The sequence below is a fragment of the Apodemus sylvaticus genome, chromosome 10 (assembly GCF_947179515.1).
Source record: "Apodemus sylvaticus chromosome 10, mApoSyl1.1, whole genome shotgun sequence".
Taxonomy (NCBI): domain Eukaryota; kingdom Metazoa; phylum Chordata; class Mammalia; order Rodentia; family Muridae; genus Apodemus; species Apodemus sylvaticus.
In genome coordinates, this window is record NC_067481.1 from 96,391,061 (window position 1) to 96,417,779 (window position 26,719).

General features: G+C 48.6%; 2 protein-coding genes across 4 annotated transcripts in view; one reads left to right on the forward strand and one right to left on the reverse strand.

Annotated features, from left to right (window-relative positions):
* Ift140 (intraflagellar transport 140) overlaps positions 1-26,719 on the reverse strand; it is a 76,859-nt gene that overhangs the window by 12,213 nt on the left and 37,927 nt on the right. The gene's annotated exons all lie outside the window — the stretch shown is intronic.
* On the forward strand, positions 770-26,554 carry Tmem204 (transmembrane protein 204). Of its 3 annotated transcripts, XM_052194634.1 has the most exons (5): positions 770-940; positions 2,648-2,872; positions 3,370-4,040; positions 13,053-13,208; positions 25,773-26,554. In XM_052194634.1, the coding sequence occupies exons 3-5, from the start codon at positions 3,761-3,763 to the stop codon at positions 26,015-26,017; spliced, it is 681 nt and encodes a 226-aa protein (XP_052050594.1). In that variant the 5' UTR covers positions 770-940; positions 2,648-2,872; positions 3,370-3,760; the 3' UTR covers positions 26,018-26,554. The 3 variants fall into 3 exon arrangements, with proteins under 3 accessions (XP_052050594.1, XP_052050595.1, XP_052050593.1); XM_052194635.1 differs by lacking the exons at positions 770-940; positions 2,648-2,872 and having other exon boundaries at positions 3,069-3,923; XM_052194633.1 differs by lacking the exons at positions 770-940; positions 2,648-2,872 and having other exon boundaries at positions 3,072-4,040.

The window sequence follows — 26,719 nt, forward strand, 5'->3', positions numbered from 1 at the left end:
GGCTGCTTAGAGGGGCGGGCACAGCCTCTAGGCTGCCTCTACTTCTCTGAGCAGCCCCCCTCTCCTACACTGTCTAGAAAGCAACAGGTATATATAGCCACTTCCAGTGTTGGGAAAACCATCTAAATGACTGTAGTCACTGGCCTGTAGACAAAGTTGGCTGGTATGTGCCCTGGATTTTCTTTGCCCACCAGGAGGGCATGCTCAAGGTGAGTGCCTGGTCCTTTTGTTGAGTGGGAGACTGTGACTTTTCTTGGTGTTGCTGGGGCTTCCTATCCCTGTATGTGACATCACTCAAATGCTCACTATTTTCACAAGGGCCTCTGGACCAAACAGATCTGAGGAGCCTATGCTGGAGACTGTGCCAGGTGGGATGAATTTGGGAAGAAGGCTCTTTAAATGCTAGCGAAGGTCCTCTTTTACTGGGCTGAGGTCTTTCTGCACCAAATATGAAGAGGGCCAGGCCTCAGCCACTGCAAGAGCCTCGGCCCAAGGAATGGCTGCCAGCCTTCTCCACAAACACACACTGCATTCTGTGGCTGCCCCTGGTCTGGGACCATCTCAACTCCCACAAGATTCCTGACATTTTCTGTATACAACTCCCTGGCAACTTCGCTCCAAGGACGGGACAGCTCCAACTCCAGTGTCAGAGTTCTGGGATTTGTGCATCTGGCATAGATTCCAAGAAGTAAACACCCACCCAGCCCTGTCCAAGTCTTGAGAATTTCCTGTTGTCTGAGTTACAATGTGGAAAGGAATCACATCTGCACTTCATCAGCTTACAGGCGCCTGGATGAGAAGCAGATGCGGCCACAGAGGGAGCTGGCTCTGCCACGGGCCTGCTTTCTGGGAGGACCTACACTCAGCTGGACCTGTCCTGAATGAGCAAGTCGGGGACCAGCAAGGCTGAGCTACCTTGTGATGCTCCCCTTGCCTATGGGTGTGTGTGTGTGTGTGTGTGTGTGTGTGTGTGAGACAGTGGCGCAGGGCTGGGGGTGGGGCTGAATGAACATGCAGCTACAGTAACAATATAAGGTCTGACTCAAGGCAACAGACAGTAGAAAGGTCACCCTCTGGGAGAGAGATTTCATGCCAGCCACACAGGAGCTTCATATCGCAAGAGAGGACCCTCCTAACTCCATCTCTCCCCTGCCTGCCCTCCCACAGATAGGCAGGTGGTTTAGGGCACAGACACCTGGAGGTATGACAGAAGCTCCTAGAAGCACAGGCTGGGATCAAGGCCCTGGCCTCTTCCTCATTCTGCTCAGGAAAGTTAAAAGACACAACTGGTGCAGGGGCCTCCCTGAGATGCCCACACATGTCCTGCAGCCTTCAGGACCAGCTCTACAAAGTTGAGGCAGAAGGATCTCATCAGCTTGGGAGTTAAGAGAACTCTCAAAACGGCTTCCTGGTTCTCACTGAAAACTAGCCATTTAATAGCTAACTACTCAAAGATAATTGGTTTAGTTAAGGAGGGAAATAGATTTTCTCTTAACAGAAACTTCAGGAGATCTCCCTTTCAAATGCTTCATCTTTGAAGTGTTGTGTAGATGTTGCACCCTAACTCTGCCTCTGGGGGGAGGCACAGGCAGAAACAATGGCAGCTGTACTATTCATTGTCTTCAGAGTCATAGCATGGCATGAGGGTAGATGGCACCCCACTCTGCTTATCAAGCTCCTCCTGCTGGGAGAACTGGAATGAAGCACTGATTTCCTTTAGGACCAGGCCAAGACATGCTAATAGAAAATATAAATAAGCCACACTGACACTGGCTACAAACTTGAGGGCAAAAAAGAATCGTACTACCCCTGTGTGTGTGTGTGGGGGGGGGGGGGCTTACATTCTCAGGACTGATGACAGTCACAGACAGAGTCTTTGCCTTTTGGAATGTAAACTTATGGAGTGCCAGGAGCCTGACTATATATGGGAACGTGTGATTGAAGGCAGCACACTAGGAAGTAGGGGGTGGCCCAGCATGTCAGGGTATGAAGACAGGAAAGGCCAGTTATGACCAGTGTACTCGTCAGCACCAGGCTGTCCCAATACTTCCCTGGTGCGTGTGCTTGAGATGGTTCAGGCACAGCTCCTATATTCTTGTGTTCATGTATGCAGCCCTGGATCCCTGGTGTGAGGCTCTGGAGGTGGGACACAGAGTCTCAGGCCTGGGTGCCTTTATCTACCAGAGATGAAGCATTATGAGATCAAATACAGTCAGTCTGTCCAGCCTCAGGGGAGCGATCACTATGCTAGTAAGCCAACCTGGCTGCTCAGGAGCCACATTAGCTATCTAGACGGCACAGTGACACAACCCCCTCCCATAATTCCACCTCTTTTTGCCACCACAAGAACCGAGGTTCCTCAAGTAGGGTCCCTTCCTTCTAAGGTCCCTTGAGGTAAATGGGTTTCTGTCAGCAGATGGTGGCCTGCCTCAGGTACCTCCTCTCCCTATTCTGTCCTGCCAGAATCCTGTGCAGAGGGAAGGTGGTAGACCAGTGCCTCTCAACCTTCCTAATGCTGCAACCCTTTAACACAGTTCCACACGTTGTGGTGACCCCCAACCACAAAATTAGTTTGTTGCTACTTCACAATTGTAATTTTGCTATTATTATTAATTATAATGTAAATATCTGTGTTTTCTGGTCTCAGGTGATCCCTGTAAAAGGGTCATTTGACCCCAAAAGAGGTCATGACCTACTGAGAACCACTGCTGTAGGCACTGGGGACTCACAGCACCTATCAGGCTCCAGGCAATGGATGGATGGACGGACGGATGGTTGGATGCCTATTCGCTTAGGATTCTGCCTGCCCATGGTGTCTGTAGCTTCCCCTGGTCCTGGACCTAACACAGCTGGCTAGGTTTGACGGCAACAGGTAAGAAGATGAGTGTCCTGGCTGGCATCCCTGACTATTCCTATGGGACAGGAAGATGGGGAGGGGCAGCCAGGGGTGGGCTGGAGCAGGCCTCTGAAGTCTCCCCAGGCCTTTCCCATCAGGAAGCACATCCTGTTAGTGTCTGGCTCTGTGGCAGGGCTGCTATTTGTTGCAGTTGGCTACGCCCTCCTGCTCACCAAAAACAGCCTCAAAAACAGCCATTTCCTCTCTGCTGAGAGACAGGGAAACGGGAGCTCACACACATACGTGCATACACACGTTTCCTTGTGGTAGGAGTTCTGCTTTTCAGGACCTGCCATTTGTGGCAGAGGTACCAAGACAGGATAGGCAGCAGAGAGGTGGCCAAACCCACACTGCTTCCACAACCCTGCTCCTCCATCAGCCTGGCTCCCACAGCCCGTTCTGAGGAGCGTGACCCGACTGATTCCCACGCTGTGCCTGCCTCCTGAGTTACTGTCCGTTTTCCACTGCTGTAGGCAAGAGGCACCGTGGACACAGCCTTCCTGGCCTCGGTTCCAAAGAAGACGGCCCACTTACAACTCTGGATTCTCGCTGGTGCAGCCGGTGCCCCAGATTTCTCCCTGGAATGGGTCTTGGGGAGACCAGCTTCAGCACAGGCTTGTCCCTGCTCCAGGCTCAAGAGGCAGGATAAGAGGGCTGTGAGTAGCTCGCGTGGACCTGTCCCATGGGCTTCTCCCCGTGCCTCCGACAGCCTCATGCGCCTGGCTGGAGCTGCTGCATAGTTTCCCAAGGATGAGTGGCGATGTTCTCTAGCCGCCCCTAGCAGCATCTTGGCTCTCTCTGGATGCACAACAGCTGACTGGGACGTGGGACTTTCTCTGAGATAGACAGGACGGGCAGTCAGCTATGACTGTCCAGAAGCTTGTGGCCACAGCTGTGCTGGTGGCCCTGGTCTCCCTCATCCTTAACAACGCAGCAGCCTTTACCCCCAACTGGGTGTACCAGACGCTGGAGGATGGACGCAAGCGGAGTGTGGGGCTGTGGAAGTCCTGCTGGCTGGTGGACAGGGGTAAGGGAGGCACAAGCCCTGGGACTCGACCTGGGCAGGTGGACACTCATGACTGTGAGGTGCTAGGATGGGGCTCTGAATCAGCAGGTTTCCAGGAGTCCCGAGGCACCGTCAAACGTAAGTCTTATTTTCCTGTCACCTTCCAGTGGTCAGGTGAGGGGAGGTTGTGCCCATGCTGGGGGTGGCAGCAGGGAACCTGCGCCTCCTGCCCACCCTGGAAAGCAATGCTATAGAGCCCAACTGTTGAGCCTATACTCTGCCTGTGGCTTCCGTCACAGGGAAGTCACCTCATGTGGCTGGAGGCTCTTTCTCTGCCATTAGACGTGGCCAAAATATGAAAGATGGGTATCCTAGTCAAATCCTTGCTTGAAAAGAAATATTACTAATGAATAAAACAAGAAGCGTAAGAACATGTGGGTGAGTTATGTCTTAAGTGCTGAGGTGGTCAGGGCTTTTTGGATAGTGCAGGAGACTCTGGCTGGGATGAATGGGAGACCAGAGGTGGCGCATGGCATCAACAGGCAGAGCGTCCTCCCCCACCACCATAGTGGCCTTTTCCTTTCCCAGCTCTCTTGTTCTGGGGTCTCTACACCACCCCAGAGTTGGGAACTTCTCTTTAAATAGCACGTAGCTTTGAGATTACAAGAAGAAAAGGTAACATAAATATGAAGATGTAGCCTAAAATAGGCCTGCCTGTTGACATGTGCATTCTTTCCTGGTAATGACCCCCTAAAACAGACAAGAGGTCTGGCTAACAAGTGCCCAATCTCCTACAAACTGCCTTGGAGGCTACAGGTCAAATGGTGGCTGTCGGAAGATGACGTTGATCTTTAGAAAGCGCAAGATGTAGGTGGACATCTGCTCAGTGTTAAGGGGACTTCCTGGAAATCCTGAGTGATATGCCCAGTGTAACCACCTGAGCCCTGTTTGTGACCAACAGAGGGCTTGCAGACAAGGCAGGGGAATACCATCCCCCTCTCATGAGCAGAGGCACCCAAGCTTACAATGGGACAGCTCAGCCTCTTCCCTTGGGCTTGACAGGCAGGGAGCTATTTACTGAGAGAAGATCAAAGATGGTTGTACTCTAAGGCACGGAATGTCTTGTGGGAGATCAAAGGTCTATAAACGTGGGCCTTTGTGATGTGCCAGTGGAGAGCTCTCCCCGTGCATTCCTATGTCCTAGCAGGAGACCTAGTAACCTTGAAGCTCCCCTAAGCATCTTACATGGGCTGTGGCTTTGCCCAGCCCTGGAAGCCTCAGGCCTTCTGGGGTGGGGCCAGGCGTAGGCAAGAGGTCCTGCCAATTCCAGCCCCAGCCACTGTAGACCATAAGGATTCTGAGAAGCCCAGCCACCCCTTGCTATATATGCACACTCCTGCCTCCTTTCTCTGCTGTCTGAGCTCCAGCAGGTCATCCCAGGAACATTGTGTGCAGACATCTGTTCTTCCCACTCTCCACCTCTGAGGCCAGGTCAATAGAACGAATAGGGTCTCTATAACTTCTTCCCTGCCCACATCTATGTGACAGCATGGCAGCCTCAGCCACACCTTCCCTGAGTGCCCTTCATCTTCCCCCTTACCTAAGGTTCCCACTTATGTAGGCCTGCTGCTCTGCATAAGATCCCTAGATAACTTAAAAATTGTTTCCTAAGCACTTGGGTGCTGATCCAGGCTAGCCTGGGCTTCACAGTGAGATCCCTGTTTCAAAAAGATAAACAATCCATTTGCAATTAATATGAAATTTTCAGGTAGCTAATCCTCAATGAATCTGAGCAACTGTTCTTCAAACAACAGAAAAATCAGAGGTATTTCTCGATAATAAGTAACAGGGTGAAATTTTGGAAAACAGGCTGGATGGGTAATTCTGGTTGCTAACACATTCTAACACACACTGAGACTGAAATGCAGCAGAACAAAGCAGCCATAAGTCAGCATTTCCTGAGGGAAGCTGGTCCCTAACCCCCTGGCTTGGGACAGGGCTGTCTGGCCGTGTGCCCAGGAGCTGGAGGGAGGGCTGCTGCGGGCCTCTTCCTCTCATCTGCTCCTCTCCTCGAGCTTTGCTCCCCTCTGTGCCAACCCCTCTATCTCAGCTCACACACTTGCTCTTCTTAGACAGAGAGAACAGCAACCACAAGCCAGTGATGCTGATGCCCCACCCGTGTGCACCTGCATCCCCAGCCTGCCAGGCCATCTGCTACCTGCTACTACCTAAGTTAGACCTGTGACCAGCCTTGAGACTCTCATGCAGGAGAGTCACCTACCATGCCACTCACATGGTTTTAGAAATCAACCCCTTGAGGAGGGACAGCTGCTCAAGTTCGGCCATCTGTGGATGGCACTGGGGGAACATCCTTCATGCCTGAGCACTGGCACTTAACACAACCCCCCAGTGCACATCACGGGGGCATCAGTCTGTGGCACAGAGGACTATGTGGCTTGCTCACAATTCCGATATGAGAAGCGGCCTAGGGCACTGGAGCAAGACTACATGACAGGACACTTTTAGCCTTTCCAGACATCACTGGTGGGGTCATATGGCAGGGTCGCCTCCTGTTAGCTCTGAGCCGTGAGTTCTTGCTTGTAGAATACATGGAGTTAGAATCACTCTGTGCTTTTTGGCTGCAAACATACAGGGGACCTGCCTGAGATGCAGACTGAGCACATGGACCATTCTGTGACATTCTAGACTCTGGTCTTGAGAGCTCTGGATAGGAACATGGTTCGTCCAGGTCAGGCCTTTGCCATGTCATACTGGAGCCTCCCCAAGAGAGTCGTGGGGATTCTTCTACCAGTTAGGCGTTCTTTCATGTGGTGCCCAGGGCTTTACTACTGACCAGCTAGTCTCCTCCTTTAGAGAAACTGGGAGCTGGAGGCCAGGTCCATTGGTCTAGTTGAGCCTAGGGTTAGCCTCACTCTCTGACGCTCACTTTCTCTGGCTCCCTTTTTACAGCCTGTGTTCTTGGCTGGGGATCTGCAGTCTTTTGTCTGAACTTAGGCTGCACGTGAATATTGAACATAAGGTTGAACCCTGACACAGATCTGCTAGACCTCCATGCTACCCTACCTAGGGAGATCCCTCAGCTCCTGCTTCTAGGCAGCTGCCAAGCATCTCCACACACCCTTATACCATGAGGGATATCGAGACAGGCTGGATGGCTGGACACCTGGGCAGGCAGACTGTTTGGTTAGGTATAGTTATGCCATGCTCTGAGACATCTTGTGCTGTGTACACAGGCATAGATGACATGCCAGATGGTGGCCCTGTCGCTGGAGAGAGTCCACACTTTGGGCTGAGCACATGTGGCACAGAAGAGAGTCCTTCTTTCCCATAGGGTGTGGCTCTGCAGCACTCTGTGATTCAAGGGGATCTAATTCAGGCAGGGAGTGAGTGACTTTGCAGTCGATAATGGGGTATGGCAGTACTCTGAGAGCTCAACCTGCCAAGAAGGCAGGGGTGAGGAAGACAGCAGGAGAGGACAGAGGACAAGACGGGCCAGCAGTCAGTCTGCACTCTCTTCCTGGTCCCGGTCTTTAAGCCTCACTGCATGGCTTGTGCAGACCCCCATGCAAGCCACTCGGGTCTTTCTCTTTCCAAACAGCTCTGTCGTTTATTTAGCCCCTTCCCAGTGTCTGAGATGAAGCTTGGGGTGTCTACTGTGCTGTCCCTGTACTGTTAGCCTTCGACCTCACATTTCCACGCCTTCCCAATCCTACTAGGCTTTAAGGCAGCAGAGTCTCTGGGTGGTTATATTACATCACAGCTTATTAAACTGCTGGTCGTGTTTCCATAGGGACTTGCATGAGGTGGTAGGTGGGTGGGGCATCACAAGAAATCCGGCAATCATCAAAGTTTCTGGATCAACAATATTCTGAATGTTCAGCAATGTTCAAAGTTGATTCAGAATCTAATGGATAATGAATCTGAAGTGTTCGGGGCAGGGCTCACCTGTGTTGTTCTCAATCCCTCACCACAGCCTCGGCCCTGAACTCACAATGTGTACATGGGGCACTTTCTCATGCTTTGTGCTCTCACGCCACGCAGTGTCAGGGCCCATCTCAGCCACCTCAGCTCTGACCTGAAACTTGGGGCAGTACGAAGGGCTGTGTTTTCACCACTAAGCTTCTTGCCCTCACAGAAGCATAATTGTTTAGTAACAAGTAACAAAGATTTAAATATTTTTCCTACCATCATTCCTCAGCATGCATGTATCAGACTGGTCTATCTTTGGAATTATTATTATGTTTGCTTTTTTGTTTTCTTGAGACAGGGTTTCTCTGTGTAGCTCTGGTAGTCCTGGAACTCACTCTGTAGACCAGGCTGGCCTCAAACTCAGAAATCCGCCTGCCTCTGTCTCCCAAGTGCTGGGATTAAAGGCGTGCGCCACCACTGTCCGGCTATCTTTGGAATTATTATAGTAATTGATTCTTTTTCTTTTTTCTTTCTGAGACAAGGTCTGACTATATAGTCTTGGCCAGTCTGGAGCTTGCTATGTAGACCAAACAAGCCTCAAACTCAGAGATCTGCCAGCCTCCTCATCTAGAATGCTGGGATTAAAGGTGTGCATCGCTCACTGCCTATTTTTTCTCTCTTATACTGTTTGATTTGATAACTTGAGTTTCATTAAAACATCATTAAAAAAAGTTTTATTTGGGATTCAGACAGAATTTTTAAGTTTCTGAAACTGATTTAAGTCTATTTCTGCTGTCTTGCACGTGACACATCCACATGGCTCCCAACTGTCTGTAACTATAGTTCCAGGAGATCTGCAGGTAAAATGCCGATGCACATGACATAGGAATAAATATATCATTAAAATAAAAAAAATGTGGGTTGTCAAGATGGCTAAGTAGGCATCAAGACCAAAGCTGACAACCTGAATTTGACCCCTGTACCCCACAAGGTACAAGGAGAGAACCAGATCCTGAAATTTGTCCTCTGATCTCTGCACACCCCCTGTGAAATACACATTGTTCTACTCCCAATAATTAAGTTAGTGTAGGTAAATAAAAAGCTTATGAAATCAAAATCTGAAAACTGAAAGTGCTCTACATCCTATAGTATGAAATATTCAATCATGATTTGATTCTTTATCAAACACATTCATCTCATTAGTATACAGTTTGCTTTTGTCTTTAATAAATGGTAAAATATATGTATACCAAAATTAGTTTTAAAATGTATCCATGATTTATTGTCAGGGTTATATTCCTATTTTACCTACTTATATACCTCAGATATGCAAAAAATTTCTTAGGCAAAAAGTGGTTGTGAGGTCAGGGATGGTGGATCACACTTTTAATTTCAGTACTTGGGATCTCTGTGAGTTCAAGGCTAACCTGATTTACATAGAGAAGTCTAGGCCAGCCAGAGCTATACAGAAAAACCCTGTCTCAGTACATACATATATACATACATACATACATACATACATACATAGCAAGCCAGGTGGTGGTGGTCACAACTTTAATCTGGCAGATCTCTGAGTTCAAGGATGGCCTAGTCTACAGAGCCAGTTCTAGGATAGCCAGGGCTACACAGAGAAACCCTGTACTGAAAAAACAAAACAAGAATAATAAATAAAAATTTAAGAAGAAGGAGGGAGTTGTGAGTGAGAAAAGTTTAAGAAGCCGAGTCATGGGCTGGAAAAGTTGGCTTGGTGGTTAAGAGCACTTGCTGCTCCTCCAGAGGACCTGGGATTGACTTCCAGAACACATGATGACTCACACCTCCAGCAACTCCAGGACCTGGAGAATCCCATGCCCTCTTCTGGCCTCTGTAGGCAACAGGTACATACATGGTGCACAGATATACATGTACACAGATACTTATACACATAATAAATTAAAAAAGAAGCCCTGATATGTGGAATAAAAATAACTACACAATGGTTAGGGAGCTAGCTTGGAGGGCCAAATGCTTACCATGAAAACATGAGACCAGAGTTCAGAGCCCCTGCACCACGTAAATACCAGGTGGGTGTGGTGGCCAACCTGGAGTTCAAATGCTCAGGGGTCAGAGACAGAGGGGTAAGCTGGATAGCTACAGGAGCTCTTGGTTCAAGCAAAGAGGCCTCAGTATATAAATGATCAAGGAAGATACGTCATGTCAACCTCTGATCTCCACACACATGTACATTCAGATACAACACCCCCACCTACATGCTCCAACACGTCTGAACATGCACACAACCTATACACTCCACATGTATGTACTATATATTATAGATATAATGTAAAATAACAAGAAAAACCTCAGCCACACCAAAAATTCTAGGACAGAGCACTGTGAAGGATGTAGGTTGGTGTAGGTAGCCAGAAATGCCTTTCTAGATTACAGAGGGCGCCTTGTGGGGCACACACCATCTGCCAAGTGGACAGGGCACCCTGCAGGAGCACACAGCCTTGGGCTGAGCCTACTGCTGTGTGTACTCATTAACAGGATGGCTGTAAAGGAGGAAGCTGCAACCAGCAAACCAGAAGAGACAGCCAGTGGTCTGAACCGCTGCCAGAGCCATCAGGTCCCAGAACAGCCCTGTGTCTCAGAAAGTCACACCATTCTGTGAATCCCACAGCTCAAGGATCATTTCAGCTGCCCCTGGTGCTCCCAGTCCCTTGTTGGTCTTCCTCCCTCGACATCTTTTTAGAGTCCAAGAGCATACTCGCCTATTTTAAGCTGTGACTATACCTGGAGGGAATGCCTGCTTGTTTTCTACCAGGAATCTTAAGTTGCCAGACCTTAGTTCATCTCTTGTCTCTATTATTACATTTTTCAGACTTATCTTTATTAGCATGCACACACATGCACGTGTACACACATATGCAGTGTACACAACATGCATGCCATGCTTATGTTGAGACTAGAGGTTGGCTTTTGTGGGTTTTCTTCCACCTTTATGTGGGTTCTGGATATCAAATGCAGGACATCAGGCTTTCATTGCAAGTGAGTTCCCCTGCTGATCAGTGCTGCTGGGCTCTACCTCATGCCTTTAAAGCAGCTGTGTTAGGGTCTTTACATGCTGGCTGTCATAACTAAGGACATAAATTTACAGTCATCAGAAGCAGGACCCACTGGAGGCTTTGCTGTGGGTAAAGCAGGAAAAACTACTACTAAAGTGCCCAACCTGGAAGACCCAGTCAGTGGCAACTGCTGAACCCACAGCATCTGGCTCTGGTGCGCCACCACATCCACGGGCTGCTTGGACTGTCCAGTAAGCTTAAGATCTTGTACAGCCACAGAACTCTTCATATAGACAGGCAGTGTACAAGACTCACTGGGATTAAATCTGCTTGTGCTACTCCCACATTGGAGGTGGCAAGTTGGAAAAGCCTGGGATCTAGAATGGGCCCTCGAGTTCTAAGTGACAGGAGAGTTCTCCACAGAGGAAGTAGCTTAAAACACAATGGGAAGGACAGGCTGACCCTTGGTGGCAGGAAGTGGCACAAAACCCCTGATGACTTCATGCCTCCACAGCCTAAACATAAACGCAATCCTGTAAGGTGCATGAGTCGGACACCATCCAGCATGAAGATGGGTAGCATGCACAGGGGCCTAGGCAGGGGTGACAGCCACGCGGCAGAGCACTCCAAGAGCAAGTCCATGTTCAGTTCATGGGACAAGGACAAGATGACTTCTCTCAAATTGCCATACGGTCTGAGAAAGGGCTGAAGGAAAAGGGTCGTGACTTCAGAGTTTCCAGTTTGGGGTTTTAAGTAAGCTTTTAGTCATCCCACACACTTACTGGCCCAGCATGTACTTTTCGCCTGTATGGAGGTTGACTGCTGGACAAAGTCAGTTTCCAAGGACAGAGAAAGGCACAGATTCGGATGAGTCATTTGTATGAGACAATGGCTTCCCCTCTGAATTCTAGTCTCCAGACCTGTACGTTCTCATAGGCCTTACCTAGATAGTCAATTTCCCGCTTTGGTGTGACATTTCATTTGAGAGAGAAACAAATTTCTGGGCCAGAAGTGTTCTGTCTACAGTTCACCAACCACACTTTGACTTGCCCATCTTCTGAGAACAGGGTGTGGGGCAGGAGGCAAAAGGCGGGGGGCAGGCACCAGGCAGGAACACCACTCTGGCTCCGGCGAGAGCCAAGGAATAGGAGATAAGGAGGATGGGAGCCCAGGTTCAGTGGACTCAGGTCTGGCTCCTGCTCTGTCCATTGCTGATAGTGAGACCAAGTGAAATCTCTTAACGCTAAAGACTTAAGTCTTTTGCTCATAGAAGGGAGAGGTAACAATGGCAAGTTTTAAGCAGGGTGTGGTGCCCCAGGCCTTTAATCTCAGCCAACAAACAAAAAAACCCAAACCAAAATAAAACCACTGTCAAGTTCTTGGGTGTCTGATTGGCTAACTGGGGACAGCAACTGAGGACTTATAGTGTCCATTACAAAGCAAGAAACCCTCTGTTGACAGGACTTCCCCTTCTGGCTTCAATACACCTGAGTGTATTGCACCTGAGTGAAAAAGGAACATCTGTCCCATCAAGACCCAAACCAGGGGATGGGCAGATGACTCAGTGAATAAAGCGTTTGCTGTGCGACATCAGAGTGTGGCTCTGCGGCACCTACGATAGGTCTGAGTGCAGAGGAGGGAGCCTGTAAGCCAGCACTGGAGGGCAGAGACAGGAGGATCCCAGGAGTTCCACATCTAGCCAACCTAGCCAAAATGCTGAGATAGAGAATCAGTGAGACCCTATCTCAAAAAAAGAAGATGGAGAACAACAGAGAAGACACTTGATCTCTGGCTTCCATGTGCACACACATGGGCAGGTCTAACAGCCCCCCACCCCAGTACTGTGGTATACACATACATAGACCACACACACAAAAACTCAAATCCCAGAGCAGAACTGCAGCCCAGGCGGGATGTGACCACTGCAGTTGAGCTCGGGGGTCCGTAGGTGGCTGGTGAGAGGACAGGAGGAGAGCGTGAAGACTCCAGAGTGGGTGCTTGCACAAAGTTCTGTTCAGAGAAGACACTAGCTGTCTGTATTGCTTTTTTAAAGGTCCAGTAGAGGCCCTTAAAGGACGTGGCTATCACTGAATGAGTGCGGGCCTGCCTGCCTTGGCTCTTCCCCAAGTGGCTCACCTACTGACTACCTGCCTTCCCTTCTTCTGCCCCACAGTGCAGTTTGACATGATGCGTGCTTGCAACCTGGTGGCCACAGCCGCACTTGCTGTGGGTCAGATCACCTTCATCCTTGGGCTGACAGGCCTGCCCCTGATGTCACCAGAGTCCCAGTGCTGGGAGGAGGCAATGGCTGCTGCATTCCAGCTGGCAAGTAAGTACCCAGGGCAGGTCGAGCTGCCCCATAAAGCTGTGGCCCCATAAAGCTGGCACACCTGCTGGGCCTTTTTGATATTACGGAGAGAGACCCCAGGGCCCTGGGCGGCTTGAGGGACGGTTACCGGTTCTAGCACACTGAAGTAAGGTGCTCTGCTCTTCTGAGTCTACAGAATCTGTACCACATTTACCCTTATGTATGTCAGCGTGATGCCAATTTGATGAAGCATCTGGGGAATAGTTGGCTTATGCTGAGCAGAGATGGGAGACAGCCTTATCCTAGTCCCAGCCTGCCCAGCTTACAGCCATGACAGAAGGCAGGGCTTTGAGTCTTCCTGGATCCCCACCTGGGCTCAGCACATATCCTTGCTTGTGACAGTCTGAGTGAACGACAGATGCCTAACCGTCCATGCATACATCACTCCCATCCTGGCTGTAACACAGATGCAGGCCATAACCTGACTCTGTGTGACACTGGGTGGTCCGAGAGCAGAGCTGCCTAGGCCACCCACCTCCCTAGTGACCTGTGGATACTGTGTGCAGGATTAGATAGGTAGAAGCAAGTTTGCTGTTTGTTGTTTTTGCTTGTTTGTTTACTTTGAGACAGGAGCTCACCGTGTAGCCCTGGCTGTGTCTGCCTCCTGAGTGCTGGGATTAAAGGCATGTGCCAACACGCCTGGCTGAACTGTTGCTGTTTTTAAAGGAGAGTGGTGTCACCACCAGAAATGATCCATAGGAGTATGGGAGGGTTAGACTGGCGTTAGAAGTCATGGCAAGTGTGCGATCACGACCCACCGCCTCTGGGGATTGGGATCCTGCTGGCTCAGAGCTGTTAGGATCATGAACAACTAGGAGAAGTTCAAGCTTCTTACAGCTCACTGAGGATGTCAGCTGTGTGGTCTATAGACATAAAAGAGGGGCACACAGGTGCACATGAGCAGAGTGTGGGACATTCTTTAGTCCACCTTTTCCTTTTGGTCTAGAATGCCAGCCATTCCTGGGGCCAGTGCCCACTCCTGACAAGAGAAAGAGCAGGAAGTCTGAAGGGAATCGTTCTAGGAATAACAGATCCTGGGCCTTTATCTTCCTTGAGAAACAGTTTCCAGAGTGAGGCCCACTGGTATTTATGTGCTAGAGAACGCCTGGGGGGAGTCAGGAAACCCTGCTACCCTGAATGCTAAGAATAGTGTGGCGGAATGGTCCTGCGAAAGTCACTTCCCTGGGGCCAGCCAGAGGCAGGAAGGGGTGGGGGTGGGGTTTGGGAAGGTTGTGAAGTCTCTGTGGAAGGACCCAGGGCTCACTGGCAGAGCAGCCGGAACTGTATCCTTTTGGTTCGACCGATGTGAATGTGAGCCAATCACTGAGCCAGCTGCAGCTTACCCAGCTGCCACACAAGGTTGTCTGTGACTCCCACTGGATATGAGACATGCAGATGTGACTGGGAGTCACTCCCTTCCCGCCTTCACCACTGAGAGTACAAATGGGCATGTTTACAAAAAAACGATTCACACTTTGCCCTCTATTGACCAGACATAGAAAGCAAACAGTTCTCCCACTGAAGGGATGGCCTCTACCATCTGAATCCATTCTTGAGAAGGAAATGGAAGATTTTGAAAATGTTATAGGAAAAGCTGAGTTTTAAAAAGACATGGTGCTAGGAATGCACACTTTTAATTCCAGCACTCTGGGGGCAAAGGTAAGCAGATCTCTCAAGGCTAGCCTGGTCTATAGAGTGAATACCAGGCTGCCAGAGTTACACAGTGAGACCCTGTCTAAACCACCTCCCCCCCCCACCAAAAAAAAAAAAGCAAATAAAAGACATCTTAGTGCCAAAAAAGAAAAGAACCATAGTTCTTTTGTTTATTTTTCTTCTCAATAGTTCCTGCCTGAAGTAACTATTTCTGGTGGGAGAATCAACCTGACTGCTGCCTTTCTCACATTGACACCCTAGAGACGATTACTTGGAATCATTAGAACTTGTGTGTATTGTATCCAAATACTCACTGAAGAAAACTCAAAATGAGGAAAACTCCCATTAATTAAAATTCAGTTGTTGCTGGCAGTCTTGGGGGGATTTATCAAGCACCTCCTGATGGGTTCTGGGTTAACACACTTCTACTTTGAATATTTCAAAGCCAACACAATCTCTGGAAAGGTTAGACCATCTCTGTCCAAAATCTCCCCAACAGCTGGAGGCCAGCGGAAAAAGCCAGAGCAACGAGGGCGGTGGCCCTGGGCCGTTCGGGAAGCTTCTCATGCCTCCCAGGCTGCCTTGTCCCTTTGGCATCTGACTATCACCCTGACGGGTCTGTTTTGCCCAAAAAGGAAATGCATTTGGCCTGTTTAGACTGTTTCATTGACAAACAGTACAGAGAGCAGCTATGTGCCTTTCTTCTATCACACTGCTAATTTTAGAGCTGGGTTTTTTCCTGTGCTTGGGTCTGTTTTAAAGCCAGGGAGAGACTGTGGGGCGCCAGGATGTCCTGTCACAGGACGAGGAAACGCCTGCTATTACCTGTTGTCAAGCGAACCCGAGTCATGCTGGGGCGAGGTGGGTAGGCAGCGGGAAAGAAGATGCTAATGAGAAGAGGAAAGTCTGTGGAATTGACTGAGGAGGCTGAGAAACCCTGGAAACCAGCAGAGGCAACAAACTAAGGGGTGGCAGACTCCCAGCCTGGCTATGGTCTCACGTGCCATTAGCCCTCTATCTCTGGGCACTAGGACCATGTTGAGCACAACCCTGGGTAGGGACTGCAGCTCTGAGGGACCCTTGCTCAGCAGCATCAGGGACAGCCATGGTAAGCTGCTGTTCTCACGGGCTGTCAGTCGTCTTGTGTGGTTTTACCCTTATAGATTCCACCAAGTACGTGCAATGGCATTTCTAATGTCTGCTAAGGACTTTCCAAGTCTAATTTTGCTTTACCTGGGAGCTGGAAAGATTCCGTCGGGACCCTTATCCCATGTACCCTCAACACTGTGGGTTCACTCAAACTCCACATTTCCCCTGTGAAAGCAGCCGTGTTTCTGTCAGGGAGGCAGGTACTAAGACAGAGAAGTGCCCACCAAATTCCTGGGGAGACAAGGAGGGGAGGTGGCTCTGGCAAGGTCTCCTCCCCAAGGCCCAGCAGCATGCCCACGTAGACACAGCATGCAAAGCCCCTGCACACTCACACCCCCAACAGGAGAGTCTGGAACGAGAGGCTGGCCTAAGCACTTGGCAATGAGCATTAGGTCTGAGTGCTGCCTTTGGCCTCCCCACGCTACGGAAGGTGCTGTGCACAGCTCCTGCTCTGCTCTGTACGCCCTTTCTACTTCTGTCACTATCTTTCCTCTTCTTTTTGTTGCATCTTTTTTTAAAATGGTGCTAAATAATGAGCTCAAGTTTCCTACACATTAGTAAGCACTTTACCACTGAGCTAGACCCCAACCCCCTTTTTTCCTTTATCATAGCTCAGGTTGGCCTGAAACTCACCATGTGGCATAGGAAGAGGGAACGTAGCCCTGACCACGTGAGGGCAAGTGCTCTAAAAAGGGAATGAGCTTGAGTGGCCTCTGGCTCTTCACTGGCACCAAGCCGCATCTGGAGCAGTGAAAGGAGCAGAGTTGGTTCATAGCTCTGCTTAGGCGGTGCCTCAGGCCTATGTGGGTGTTGAGGACCTCCAAGTTCTTCAGGTCCCAGTACACGCCTGAAATGTACCCACTGTTGCAGGTCCAAAGGGCAGCTCCTGTGCCATCAGTACAAACCTGTTGCTGAGGAGTCCACTATGTGGCCCAACACACAGGGTCAGGCTGGCGGTCATCACTATACCCTTGGTTATGTCTGTGTCACTACTGACCCATGCAAGGGCTTATGGCATCCTCCCGGTGGAATGCCAGGTGTAGGAAGTTCTACAGTATGTTCTGGGAGCCAGAGAGACAGGAGCTGGAGGTCTTGGAAAAGCAAACGTGTAACCTTGAAGACCATGCACTTATCTGAATTTTCCTTTAGAAGCTCCTCTTCTACACCCATTAGCATTATAGTTTATAGAACCCATTTCCAGATCTCTTTGGACAATGGCAGTATACAGCCAACAAACAGCAAACACAAAATCCCAAGCACAGCAAATGGCACCAATTTGTCTTCCCGATGCCCAGGGATAAACTGGGAAAAGGTGGGTTGTGTAAGATATTTCATAATTACTTTATTCAAAACTACCTTCATGGTAGAATCTAAGCCTCTCTCTTCTCCAACAGGTATGTATGTATGTATGTATGTATGTACATATGTACATGCATGTTCTGGCAACTGGGCCTAGGGCTTTGTGCATGTAAGACAAGCACTTTACCACTAAGTTACACCCTCAGCCATTAAAAAAGTAAAACAATTTTTTCCCACTTCATGTGTTTTGAGATGGAGTCATATTATGGGGCCCAGGCTGGCCTAGAGCTCTCATGATAGCCTGTAACTCATGTTGTCTTCAAACTGGATGCCTTCCTGAGCCTAGCTTCTAAGTGGTTTCTACAAGTACACGGTACCACACCCAACTTCAGCCTTTGACTTTTTGAGACAGTCTCTTGTTAGGAAGTTTAGGTTGATTTTCAATTTTCTGTGAAACATAGATTAGCTTCAAACTCACAATCTGCTGGTGTTCCCTCCTGAGTGCACGCTCCATCATCCTTGGTGAGTAAATTTCCTTTTATGGATGCTTACCAACAAGTCCAAGTCTTGTGCGATAAGGTTCTGTTTCTCTGAAGCCGGGTCTGCGCTTGTCCGTCTCACTGCCTGCCCTGTCACTTCTGAGCGCAGACTTTGCAAAGCTCGTATTAGCCATTGGATGTTGGCATCACCAAGACGACTTTCAACACTAAGCTCTGAGTTGGTCTTTACCTCTTGGCTCAGTCAATTCTAAACCTGGCCAAATACTGCCAGGCTGGGCATGGTGGCACATACCTTTAATGCCAGCGTTTGGGAGGCAGAGACAGGCAGAACTCTGTGAGTTAAAGACCTGCCTGATCTACAGAACAAGTTCTGGGTTAGCTGGGGCTACATAGTTAAGACTCTGTCTCAAAACAAATGAAGACACAGCCAACCTTCCCCAACAACAAGTTTCTCCCTTGCCTCAAACTACCTGAGTGTCTCCTGTGTCACGAATAATGGTTCCCTTCATCCTTTCCTAGTAACTGTATGGTTTCTTCTTTTAAGTACATAACAACAAAGCTTTTGATTAAGCTTTGCTTGGTCTGTCTTCTTTATCTGGTCCTCAGGCACCACCCTGTATCCTAGGTATACCTCATGTCTCCTTCCCTTCTTCCTTACCCAACTGAGCTATTGGGAGCTTTAGAGGAACATGATTCCTTGCTCCTCAATGCTCCAGATCCTTCTACTAGAAAGAACCATTTGGATAAAAAATCAGGCTCATACCATGTACTGCTGGGTCTCTTACCACAAGGGATTGAACACTCTGAAGGAAGAGGTGAAGCCTGGCTTGCTCACCTTCCCTTGTTACGCATGCTGGCCTCACATGCTGCCATGCCAAGGCTGGCAGCTGTCAGTAGCATCTCAGAAGCCAGCCATGTTCTCTCCAAGGCACCAGTACTTTGCTTATTCGATTATAGAGGAACACCGGAGGTCAACCCCAGTGTCTTTCCTCTGATGCCACCTGTGTGTATGTTTGATAGTCATTCCAAAAGGGAAGACCTTGTGACAGAAGCTTAGGCCCCAGGAAGAAGCAGGAAGGAAGAGAGAGGAAAGGGACGCTCTCCGCTGTGCTGGAATTCACACCGCCCTCCTCTGGCCAGCGCACAGGAAGAGGTTGTTTGCTTTGGCAACAGGACTTCATAGAGATGGAACTGATCCCGTGTGCAGGACAGAGTGCTTGCTGAAGCACTTCCCTTCAGGAGATTTCTGGACAGGCAGATTACATCACTGAGAAGTCGGGGGAGAGAAGTCTTCAGGCGAAAGGACACCAGGAGAAAGGGAACCTCAATGTAGGGTTGATGAAAGTAGGAATTCTAAGACAAAAGCCAACCTTGGCCCACTCTGAGGGTATCCATACCTCTCCCAAGCACAGAGGCCCCACAAGGAGAAGCTAATGGTATTTCAGAACAATGTCTGTGGTGCACTCTGCTGAGCCAGCTGCCTCCCAGTGCCTTCTCACAGAGGACAGCAGCTCGTGTGGCAATGCCGTGGAGGCGTGGAGCCTTACACCTAGGCTTGCCCATGCTTTATTTGCTTTTTATTAATGACACTGAATAAAGCGGTAATTTCTTCCTCTCATCTCTTAGTCCATCACGTCCTATCTGTTGGTTCAGGGCAGAATTTGGATGGCAGTAAACTACCAGTGCTGGAGGATGCTAAAAGCTATGACTGTTACAATGTATCAGGTCCCCTTTTGTAGGACAGTGTCCCTGGGCTGGCCTGGGTACACCTAGGTCCCTTGCTGAGATTCCCTATAGGGCTCCATATTGGGAACGGGCAGACTGTTCCATTTCTCCTTTCTATATGTGCTCTAATGTGGTCAAAGCTGATTGACAACAGAACTGAAACGATACTATACTGAGCTATAAACAGGATGAGTGATATGTAAAACGTTTGCTTTTGTTTTTTGAGAGAGGGTCTCTTTATGTAGCCCAGGCTGGCCTAGAACTCAACTTCCCATCTATCTCTGTCTCCCTAGCTCTGGAATTGTAGGTGCATGCTACCACATCTGTATCTAGTATGAAACTTTATTAAATAGTTATGCTTCTAGACTGTCTTATCTACTTTTTTTTTAATATGAAAAAGCAAGCCGGGTGGTGGTGGCGCGTGCCTGTAATCCCAACACTTGGGAGGCAGAGGCAGGTGGATTTCTGAGTTCGAGGCCAACCTGGTCTACAATGTGAGTTCCAGGACAGCCCAAACTACACAGAGAAACCTTGTCTCGAAAAAAAAAAAAAAAAAAACCCAAAAAAACCCCAAACCAAACCAACCAACCAACCAACCAAACAAACAAACAAAAAGCAAGTAAGGTGCAGCTTCTGGACTTTCACTCCAGTGAGAAAAGTGAGACAGATGGAACCCATCCAGTCATCCAGTCCAGCACCAGGCCACATGCTGCTGGGTTTCCATGACTACTGATGAAACAGGTAGAGAGCTGTCTAGCTCACTTTCCCTTTGTAAGAAGTCCATCAGTCAGATTCCTCATTTATCTATGTGCGTGTGAGTAGGTGTGTGTGCATGCCATATGTACTTATTAGTGTGGATGTGTGTGCATATGCCTGTATGGAGCCCTGAGGTCTATATTAGTTGTCTTCCTCATCATTCACCTTCATTTTCGAGACAGGATCTCTCAGTGAACCTGAGGCTCCTCAGTTCAGGTAGACTGACTGCCCAGTGAGCTTCAGGACCCATCTGTCTCCTCCCTCCCTCCTCTCCCCCATGGAGGTGGGTTACGGATATGCACCACCGTGCTGAGCTTCATTCATTCATTTGGTCTTTCAAGACAGGGTTTCTCTGTGTAGCCCTGGCTGTCCTGGAACTCACTCTGTAGACCAGGCTGGCCTCAAACTCAGAAATCCACCTGCCTCTCTCTGCCTCCCAAGTGCTGGGATTAAAGGCGTGCACCACCACTGCCCGACCAGTTTTTTTTTAAACATGGGTTTTGTGGGGCAGGGCATCTTAACTTATATTCTCATACTTACATTGCAGGTTTTTGGCCAACTGAGCCCTCTATCCAGCCCAGATCTACAGTTTTTATCTTCCAACTTCTATTTTCAGAACCTAGAGGGCTTTGCTGGGTCTTTATGCACATGCCAACTTACATCTCCTTAGTTAACTTATCAACAGGATGAGTGTTCTTTCATCTTCTTTGGTGTTCCTTGAAGTGGATACATTTTTTGAAACTTTAGTTTTTGTGTATAATAAATACTGTAGCTAGTCATAGAATGGTCTAGATCCTTTTGATAGAGCTGTAAAGTAATGATTTGTAAAGGGAACAAATAATTAGCCCCTGAGAGTTATAGTGCTAATCCCTAGCATGGTCCTTGGGGAGCTCAGCTGGTGGTGGCTTCAGTCTTGTGAGAATAATTCTGATCAGCTTTAAGATCAAAGTAGCTGGGCAACGGTGGCACATGACTTTAATTCGAGCACTCAGGGGGCAGAGGCAGGCAGAGCTCTGAGTTGAGGCCAGCCTGGTCTACGAGCAAGTGCCAGGTCAGTCAGGGCTACACAGAGAACCCATTTAAAAAAACAAAAACAAAAACAAAACCCTGCAAGGTGCCAGCTCCATCATGGCCTGTCCTCAGCCAGGGCAGCAGGGTCACTAAAGCGTTTAGGTGGGCACTCCCTTTCCTTCTTTTCCAAAGGCTCACACCAGCCTATTTTGTTTCCCATTTGCTCTTAATTGCCTTGAATTACTTACTTAGCAAGTAGTTTCTGACAGTCCTTGGTACTCTGGAGTATCCTTGGTGTCCTTGAATTCTGGCACTCCCAGACATAGTAGACAGAAACAAAAGGAGGAGACGGAGCACCGTAAGATAGCCAAGGGATGGACACAAAGCCCAAGTAAATCTCTCCTAAGCATGAAGCTGCAGGGGCAAGGGGATGCCACAGGTGGCAGGGAAAGAGGTGTCAGGACAGGCAGGGCTGCCAAGCTGAGGGTAGAGGCATCAGGAAGCCAGGAAGCATATTATGCATGGGGAAGACCTACTGCCTGACTGAAGTGGGGCTGAGCAGAGGCATCAGGAAGCCAGGAAGCATATTATGCATGGGGAAGACCTACTGCCTGACTAAAGTGGGGCTGAGCAGAGGCATCTGGCAATCAATGTCCTCGGCAGTGTCAGCTGGCACTTAGAACATGGGACAGTGGAGCAAGTCATTCACTGCAAACCCAGCAGCACAAAGTGCTTGTTCCTGCAGACTCTAAATAGTTGTCCTTCAATCTGTTGACATGTTTTATCGTGACACACCCATACAAAGGAGTTAAAGCAGACATGACTTCTACATGTGTGACAAACTGACCACAAAGACCACTCCTCCCAGGTGACCTTTCTGCACTGGTCCAGTAACACCAGACTTTCTTCACAGTTTTAGAGCCTATGCGTTTTCCAGAGATGCCTGTGTTTGAACTGTTCAGAGGGACTGTCTGTATCTGCTCTTGTGATGTCCTCTTGGGCCACCACATCTGAGACTCTCATCCCTTCTCTTTGTTGAGATGCAGTCCATACTGGCCATCCTCTGTAGGCTCCTCTCAGAGAAGACTCATTTGAATCATGACTACATGAGTTTCACGATGATCCTAGGAGTGCAACCGTGATCCCAGGGCAACACCGCACCATTCCTCTGAGGCCTTGATGATGAAAGCAGGTCTCTCCACCCTGCCGACACTTGCTGTTTTCTCCCTTGCTAACTAACTTTCCTAGTCACACAAATGCATATCAGTCCTGACCAGAAGGTTGTCATTCAAATTTTTTTCTAAATCAAAACAGGTTTCCAGAGAAGACTCTTCTTTCTTCTTTCTCTCTCTCTCTCTCTTTCTTTCTTTCTTTCTTTTCTTTTCTTTTCTTTTCTTTTCTTTTCTTTTCTTTTCTTTCTTTCCTTTCTTTCTTTTTTTAAAGTCAGCCAGTCTAACCAAAAGGGTTAGATTGGGTGGTGGTGACCTACACCTCTAATCTTAGCACTTTGGAGACAGCCTGGTCAACATGGCAAGTTCCAGAACAGCAAGGGCTACACAGAGAAATCCTGTCTCAAAACCAAAACCAAACAAAACATGCCCCTACAACCCAAACAAAAGAAGGAATTAATTCTTTTAAAAATATTCTTAAACACTTAAAATGTGTATATGTGTGTATCTTATTCACTCTTATGAGTGAAGGGGTTGAGAAGAGAGCACTGGAACCCTTGGGGCTAGAGTGACAGGCATATGTAACCACTCAACATGGGTGCTGAAAACTGAAATCAGGTTCCCTACAAGAGCAGCACACACTCTGCATCATCCAGCCACCTCTCCAGCCCCAAGGAAGCTGCTTTAAGGGGTTACCCTCAGTCTCTTCCTTCTTACACATTAGAGATGCAAATTAACCCTAAGACAGAGTGGCTGTGTGAGTGTCTGACCCTGACAGGTAGTTCACCCCAAGGCTGTAGGAGCCAACTAGTTCATCCATTCTGATGAAGGATATCATAGATGTAAAACTGGGGCCATTGGCCGGGTGTTGGTGGTGCACGCCTTTAATCCCAGCACTTGGGAGGCAGAGGCAGATGGATTTCTGAGTTCCAGGCTAGCCTGGTCTACAGAGTGAGTTTCAGGACAGCCAGGGCTACACAGAGAAACCCTGTCTCGGAAAAAAACCAAAACACACACACACACACCTGGGACCATTGAACAAAATGTTAAAATACTGTGCATATGTGTACTGAAAATGTGTACACACATGTATGTGCAGGTACATGTGTGTACAGGCTAGAGGGTGAATTTGCATACCTTTCTCTACTGCCCTCTATCTTTTTTGCTTTTGTAAAAAGACATTCTGTGTGTATGAATGATGTATGTTTTGTAGTGTGCATGTTACACTACAGACATGGCACTGATGGAGGTCAGAGACAACTCTGCAGAGCTGGTTCGTCTTTCTGCCTCTCCTCTCTGTGGAGGTTGTCAGGTTATATCACTGGGAGTGAGTGTCTACCAACTGAGCCATCTATCTTATTTTTTGAGACAGGATCTCTCACTGACTTGGAAGTTGGCTTTTAGTTAGACTGGTTGGCTGGTATGTGCGTCTCTTCTACCCTGGAATCCTCCCTGTCTCTATCCTGTTAGTTTCAGGCTTGTACTGCCGTGTCTGGCTTTTATATGGGTTCTGGAAATCTGAATTGAGGTCCATATGTTTGTATAGCAAGCATTTACACACTGAGCCACCTCTCCAGCCCAATCAACCTTTAAATGTGTTTCTTAGCATGCAGACTGGAAGGGAGACTTGGGAAGAGGAGAGCAGGTGTGTAGATACCTGGTAATAACAGGCTCCTGCTGATGGGGCAAGTTTCCTCCAGCTTGCCTACCCTGCTGGTATATTTCCTTCTGCTAACTTCTGCTTCCTTAGGCTTCACATCCTCCCTTGTTTATTATTTTTTGTTTCAGAAGACATAAGCTGGCAACTTCTGTACCCAGTCTGCCTCAAGCCCAATCTTTTTTTCTGTCTTGAAACAAGCATTAAAAAATTCCTTTGGCTAGCTGGGCATGGTGGCACACACCTTTAATCCCAGCATGTGGGAGACAGAGGCAGGCAGATCTCTGAGTTGCAGGTCAGCCAGGGTTACTTAGAGATACCCTGCCTCAAAAAATCAAAATAAAAAAGAACACAACAACAAAACAAAAGACGGTCTGATGGGAGAATCTGGTGCTTTTCATATGAGGAAGACAGGTAGGTAGTTGGAGAACAGTATTGCAGGGGAAGAAGTGGACAAGATCTGTGCCTTCCTCCCTCCCCCAGGGCTCTGTTTCTGCCCTGCCCTTTTCATCTTGATCCCACAGCTGAGCTAGGGCCTGGTGAGGCCCTGCAGCTCTCTCCTGCAGCTAGCTTCTGGGCAGCAGCATAGCATAGCCTCTGCTCATCAGACCTCCCAGTGCTGCCTTCTCTACCAAGCACTGTGTCCTCATACCCTAGTTGGTTGAAAAGAGTCTGGGCAGAAAAACCAAGGTTTCCCCATTACTTATAATAAGAAACTAACAAGATCAAGCCCTTGTCATTCCTTAAGAAAGGAGGAACTGGTGAGAGCCAGACCTGGTGCAGAACTCAGGAGGATGAAGCAGGATGACAACCCAGAGTTTAAGGGCAGCCTAGGCTACACAGGGAGAGCTAGTCACAAAAAGCAAGTGGACAAACAGTAATGAAGACAGTTGGACCAGCTGGTAGCTCCCAAGTCACCTCTCCTGCCCACAGTGTCAGGTTATGGAGAGGAGGAAAGGCCCAGAAGAACAGCTGCAACTCAGTAGGGCATGGCAGCGAGAGGGAAATGCTCTTGAGAAGTGAAAGGAAAGCCAAACATTAGCAAAACCAGACCTGAGCCAGGCCCCAAGCGGGCCCCACCTGCCCAAGTGTGGGCTCTGGGCTGCCTTGACTGGAGAGGGAACCTCGGCTCCCTCTGGCAGCAGAACCAGAGGAACCCCCCCCCCAACAGGAATTTAAAGCAGTGGATGGCAGTCTGTTTGTAAATAAACTGAAGAAATATCTATTTTTTTGCTTCAAATTAATAAAGTATTTATAAAAGTCAGAGGTAATCCATCTAGCTTTAAGAAAATGATGGCTGGTTCTGTCTGGGACTAGGAAAGCTGCCCACCAGGTGTGGGGACTGACTGTAGATGGCCATAAGGATACTCAAGGGCAAGCCTGATGCCCAGAGGGTGACAGGAAAAGTCTACTTCCCCTTCTTCAGACACCCAGAAGCAGTAACCTCCAGGTACAAAGGCTGCAAGAGATAAGCAAGAGACACAGAGATAAGATAGCTCTGCCCTATCCTAGGAAGACAGAATTGAAGGACAGGGGGCACAGCTGGACTCTGGGGGGGCTCCAGTTCAGATACAAGCTTCTTAACCTCTCCTCTTCCTTTGTGCAGGCTTTGTGCTGGTCATCGGACTGGTGACCTTCTACAGAATTGGCCCTTACACCAACTTATCTTGGTCTTGCTACCTGAACATTGGTGCCTGCCTTCTGGCCACCCTGGCGGCTGCGATACTCATCTGGAACATTCTTCACCGGAGGGAGGACTGCATGGCACCCCGGGTGATTGTCATCAGTCGTTCTCTCACAGCACGGTTTCGCCGTGGCTTGGATAATGACTATGTGGAGTCTCCGTGCTGAGAGCACTCTTATGGGGACTTTCTCTATGAATAACCACTGTATCGCTGTAGTCTAGAAACCGGTAGACTGCTCCAGGCCCTGCTTGTGCAGAGGTGTGGGGCAAGTCTGGGCTACCTATATATACATATGTATGATACTCATGTACATTTATTATGTTATATGAATATATTATGTGTCTCTGTGTCATTGTGCCACCCGACTTCTGACACAAGCTTCCTTGGCCAACATAGCATGGCTTCACAGCATGCGAGTTTCAAAGGAGGGGACTGGAAGCTGAGGCAGGGAAAGAGGCATGTGGGCATCATGCTCTCCACCTCCATTTGGGGTTAATTTATTCTGCATCTACTAGGATGGTATCCTCGGCTACTTTTACAAAGCAGAGCATCCAGGAATCTTTTCATAAAGGGTCTAACAACCCTAGAAGAAAACAGACCTTAGAACAAATATGTGGCACCGGTTTCACACCAGAGCCAGGTTAAGAGCGTACGTTTTACTCCTGATTATTTGTCTAAGTTAAAATAAACACAAGCCTCTGAACCAAGTCTAAAACTCCTGCTTTATCCAACATATCTCCACTCTTTTCTGGGACTTTGTGGGATGACCCTAAGAAGGGCCAAGAAGAGCACTGAGGACCCGAGGAGGTACACACCCTAAGTCATGACTGGTGCAACCCTGAAGCCCACATTCCTGCACCCTGAGAAC

What these genes read in the sequence shown, in the direction of transcription:
- Tmem204 (XM_052194634.1), top strand. Translation starts at nt 3,761, where the DNA reads ATGACTGTCCAGAAGCTTGTGGCCACAGCTGTGCTGGTGGCCCTGGTC. An exon ending in GTCCCGAGGCACCGTCAAAC is followed by an intron (nt 4,041 to 13,052) that starts GTAAGTCTTATT and finishes TCTGCCCCACAG; the next exon opens with TGCAGTTTGACATGATGCGT. An exon ending in TGCTGCATTCCAGCTGGCAA is followed by an intron (nt 13,209 to 25,772) that starts GTAAGTACCCAG and finishes TCCTTTGTGCAG; the next exon opens with GCTTTGTGCTGGTCATCGGA.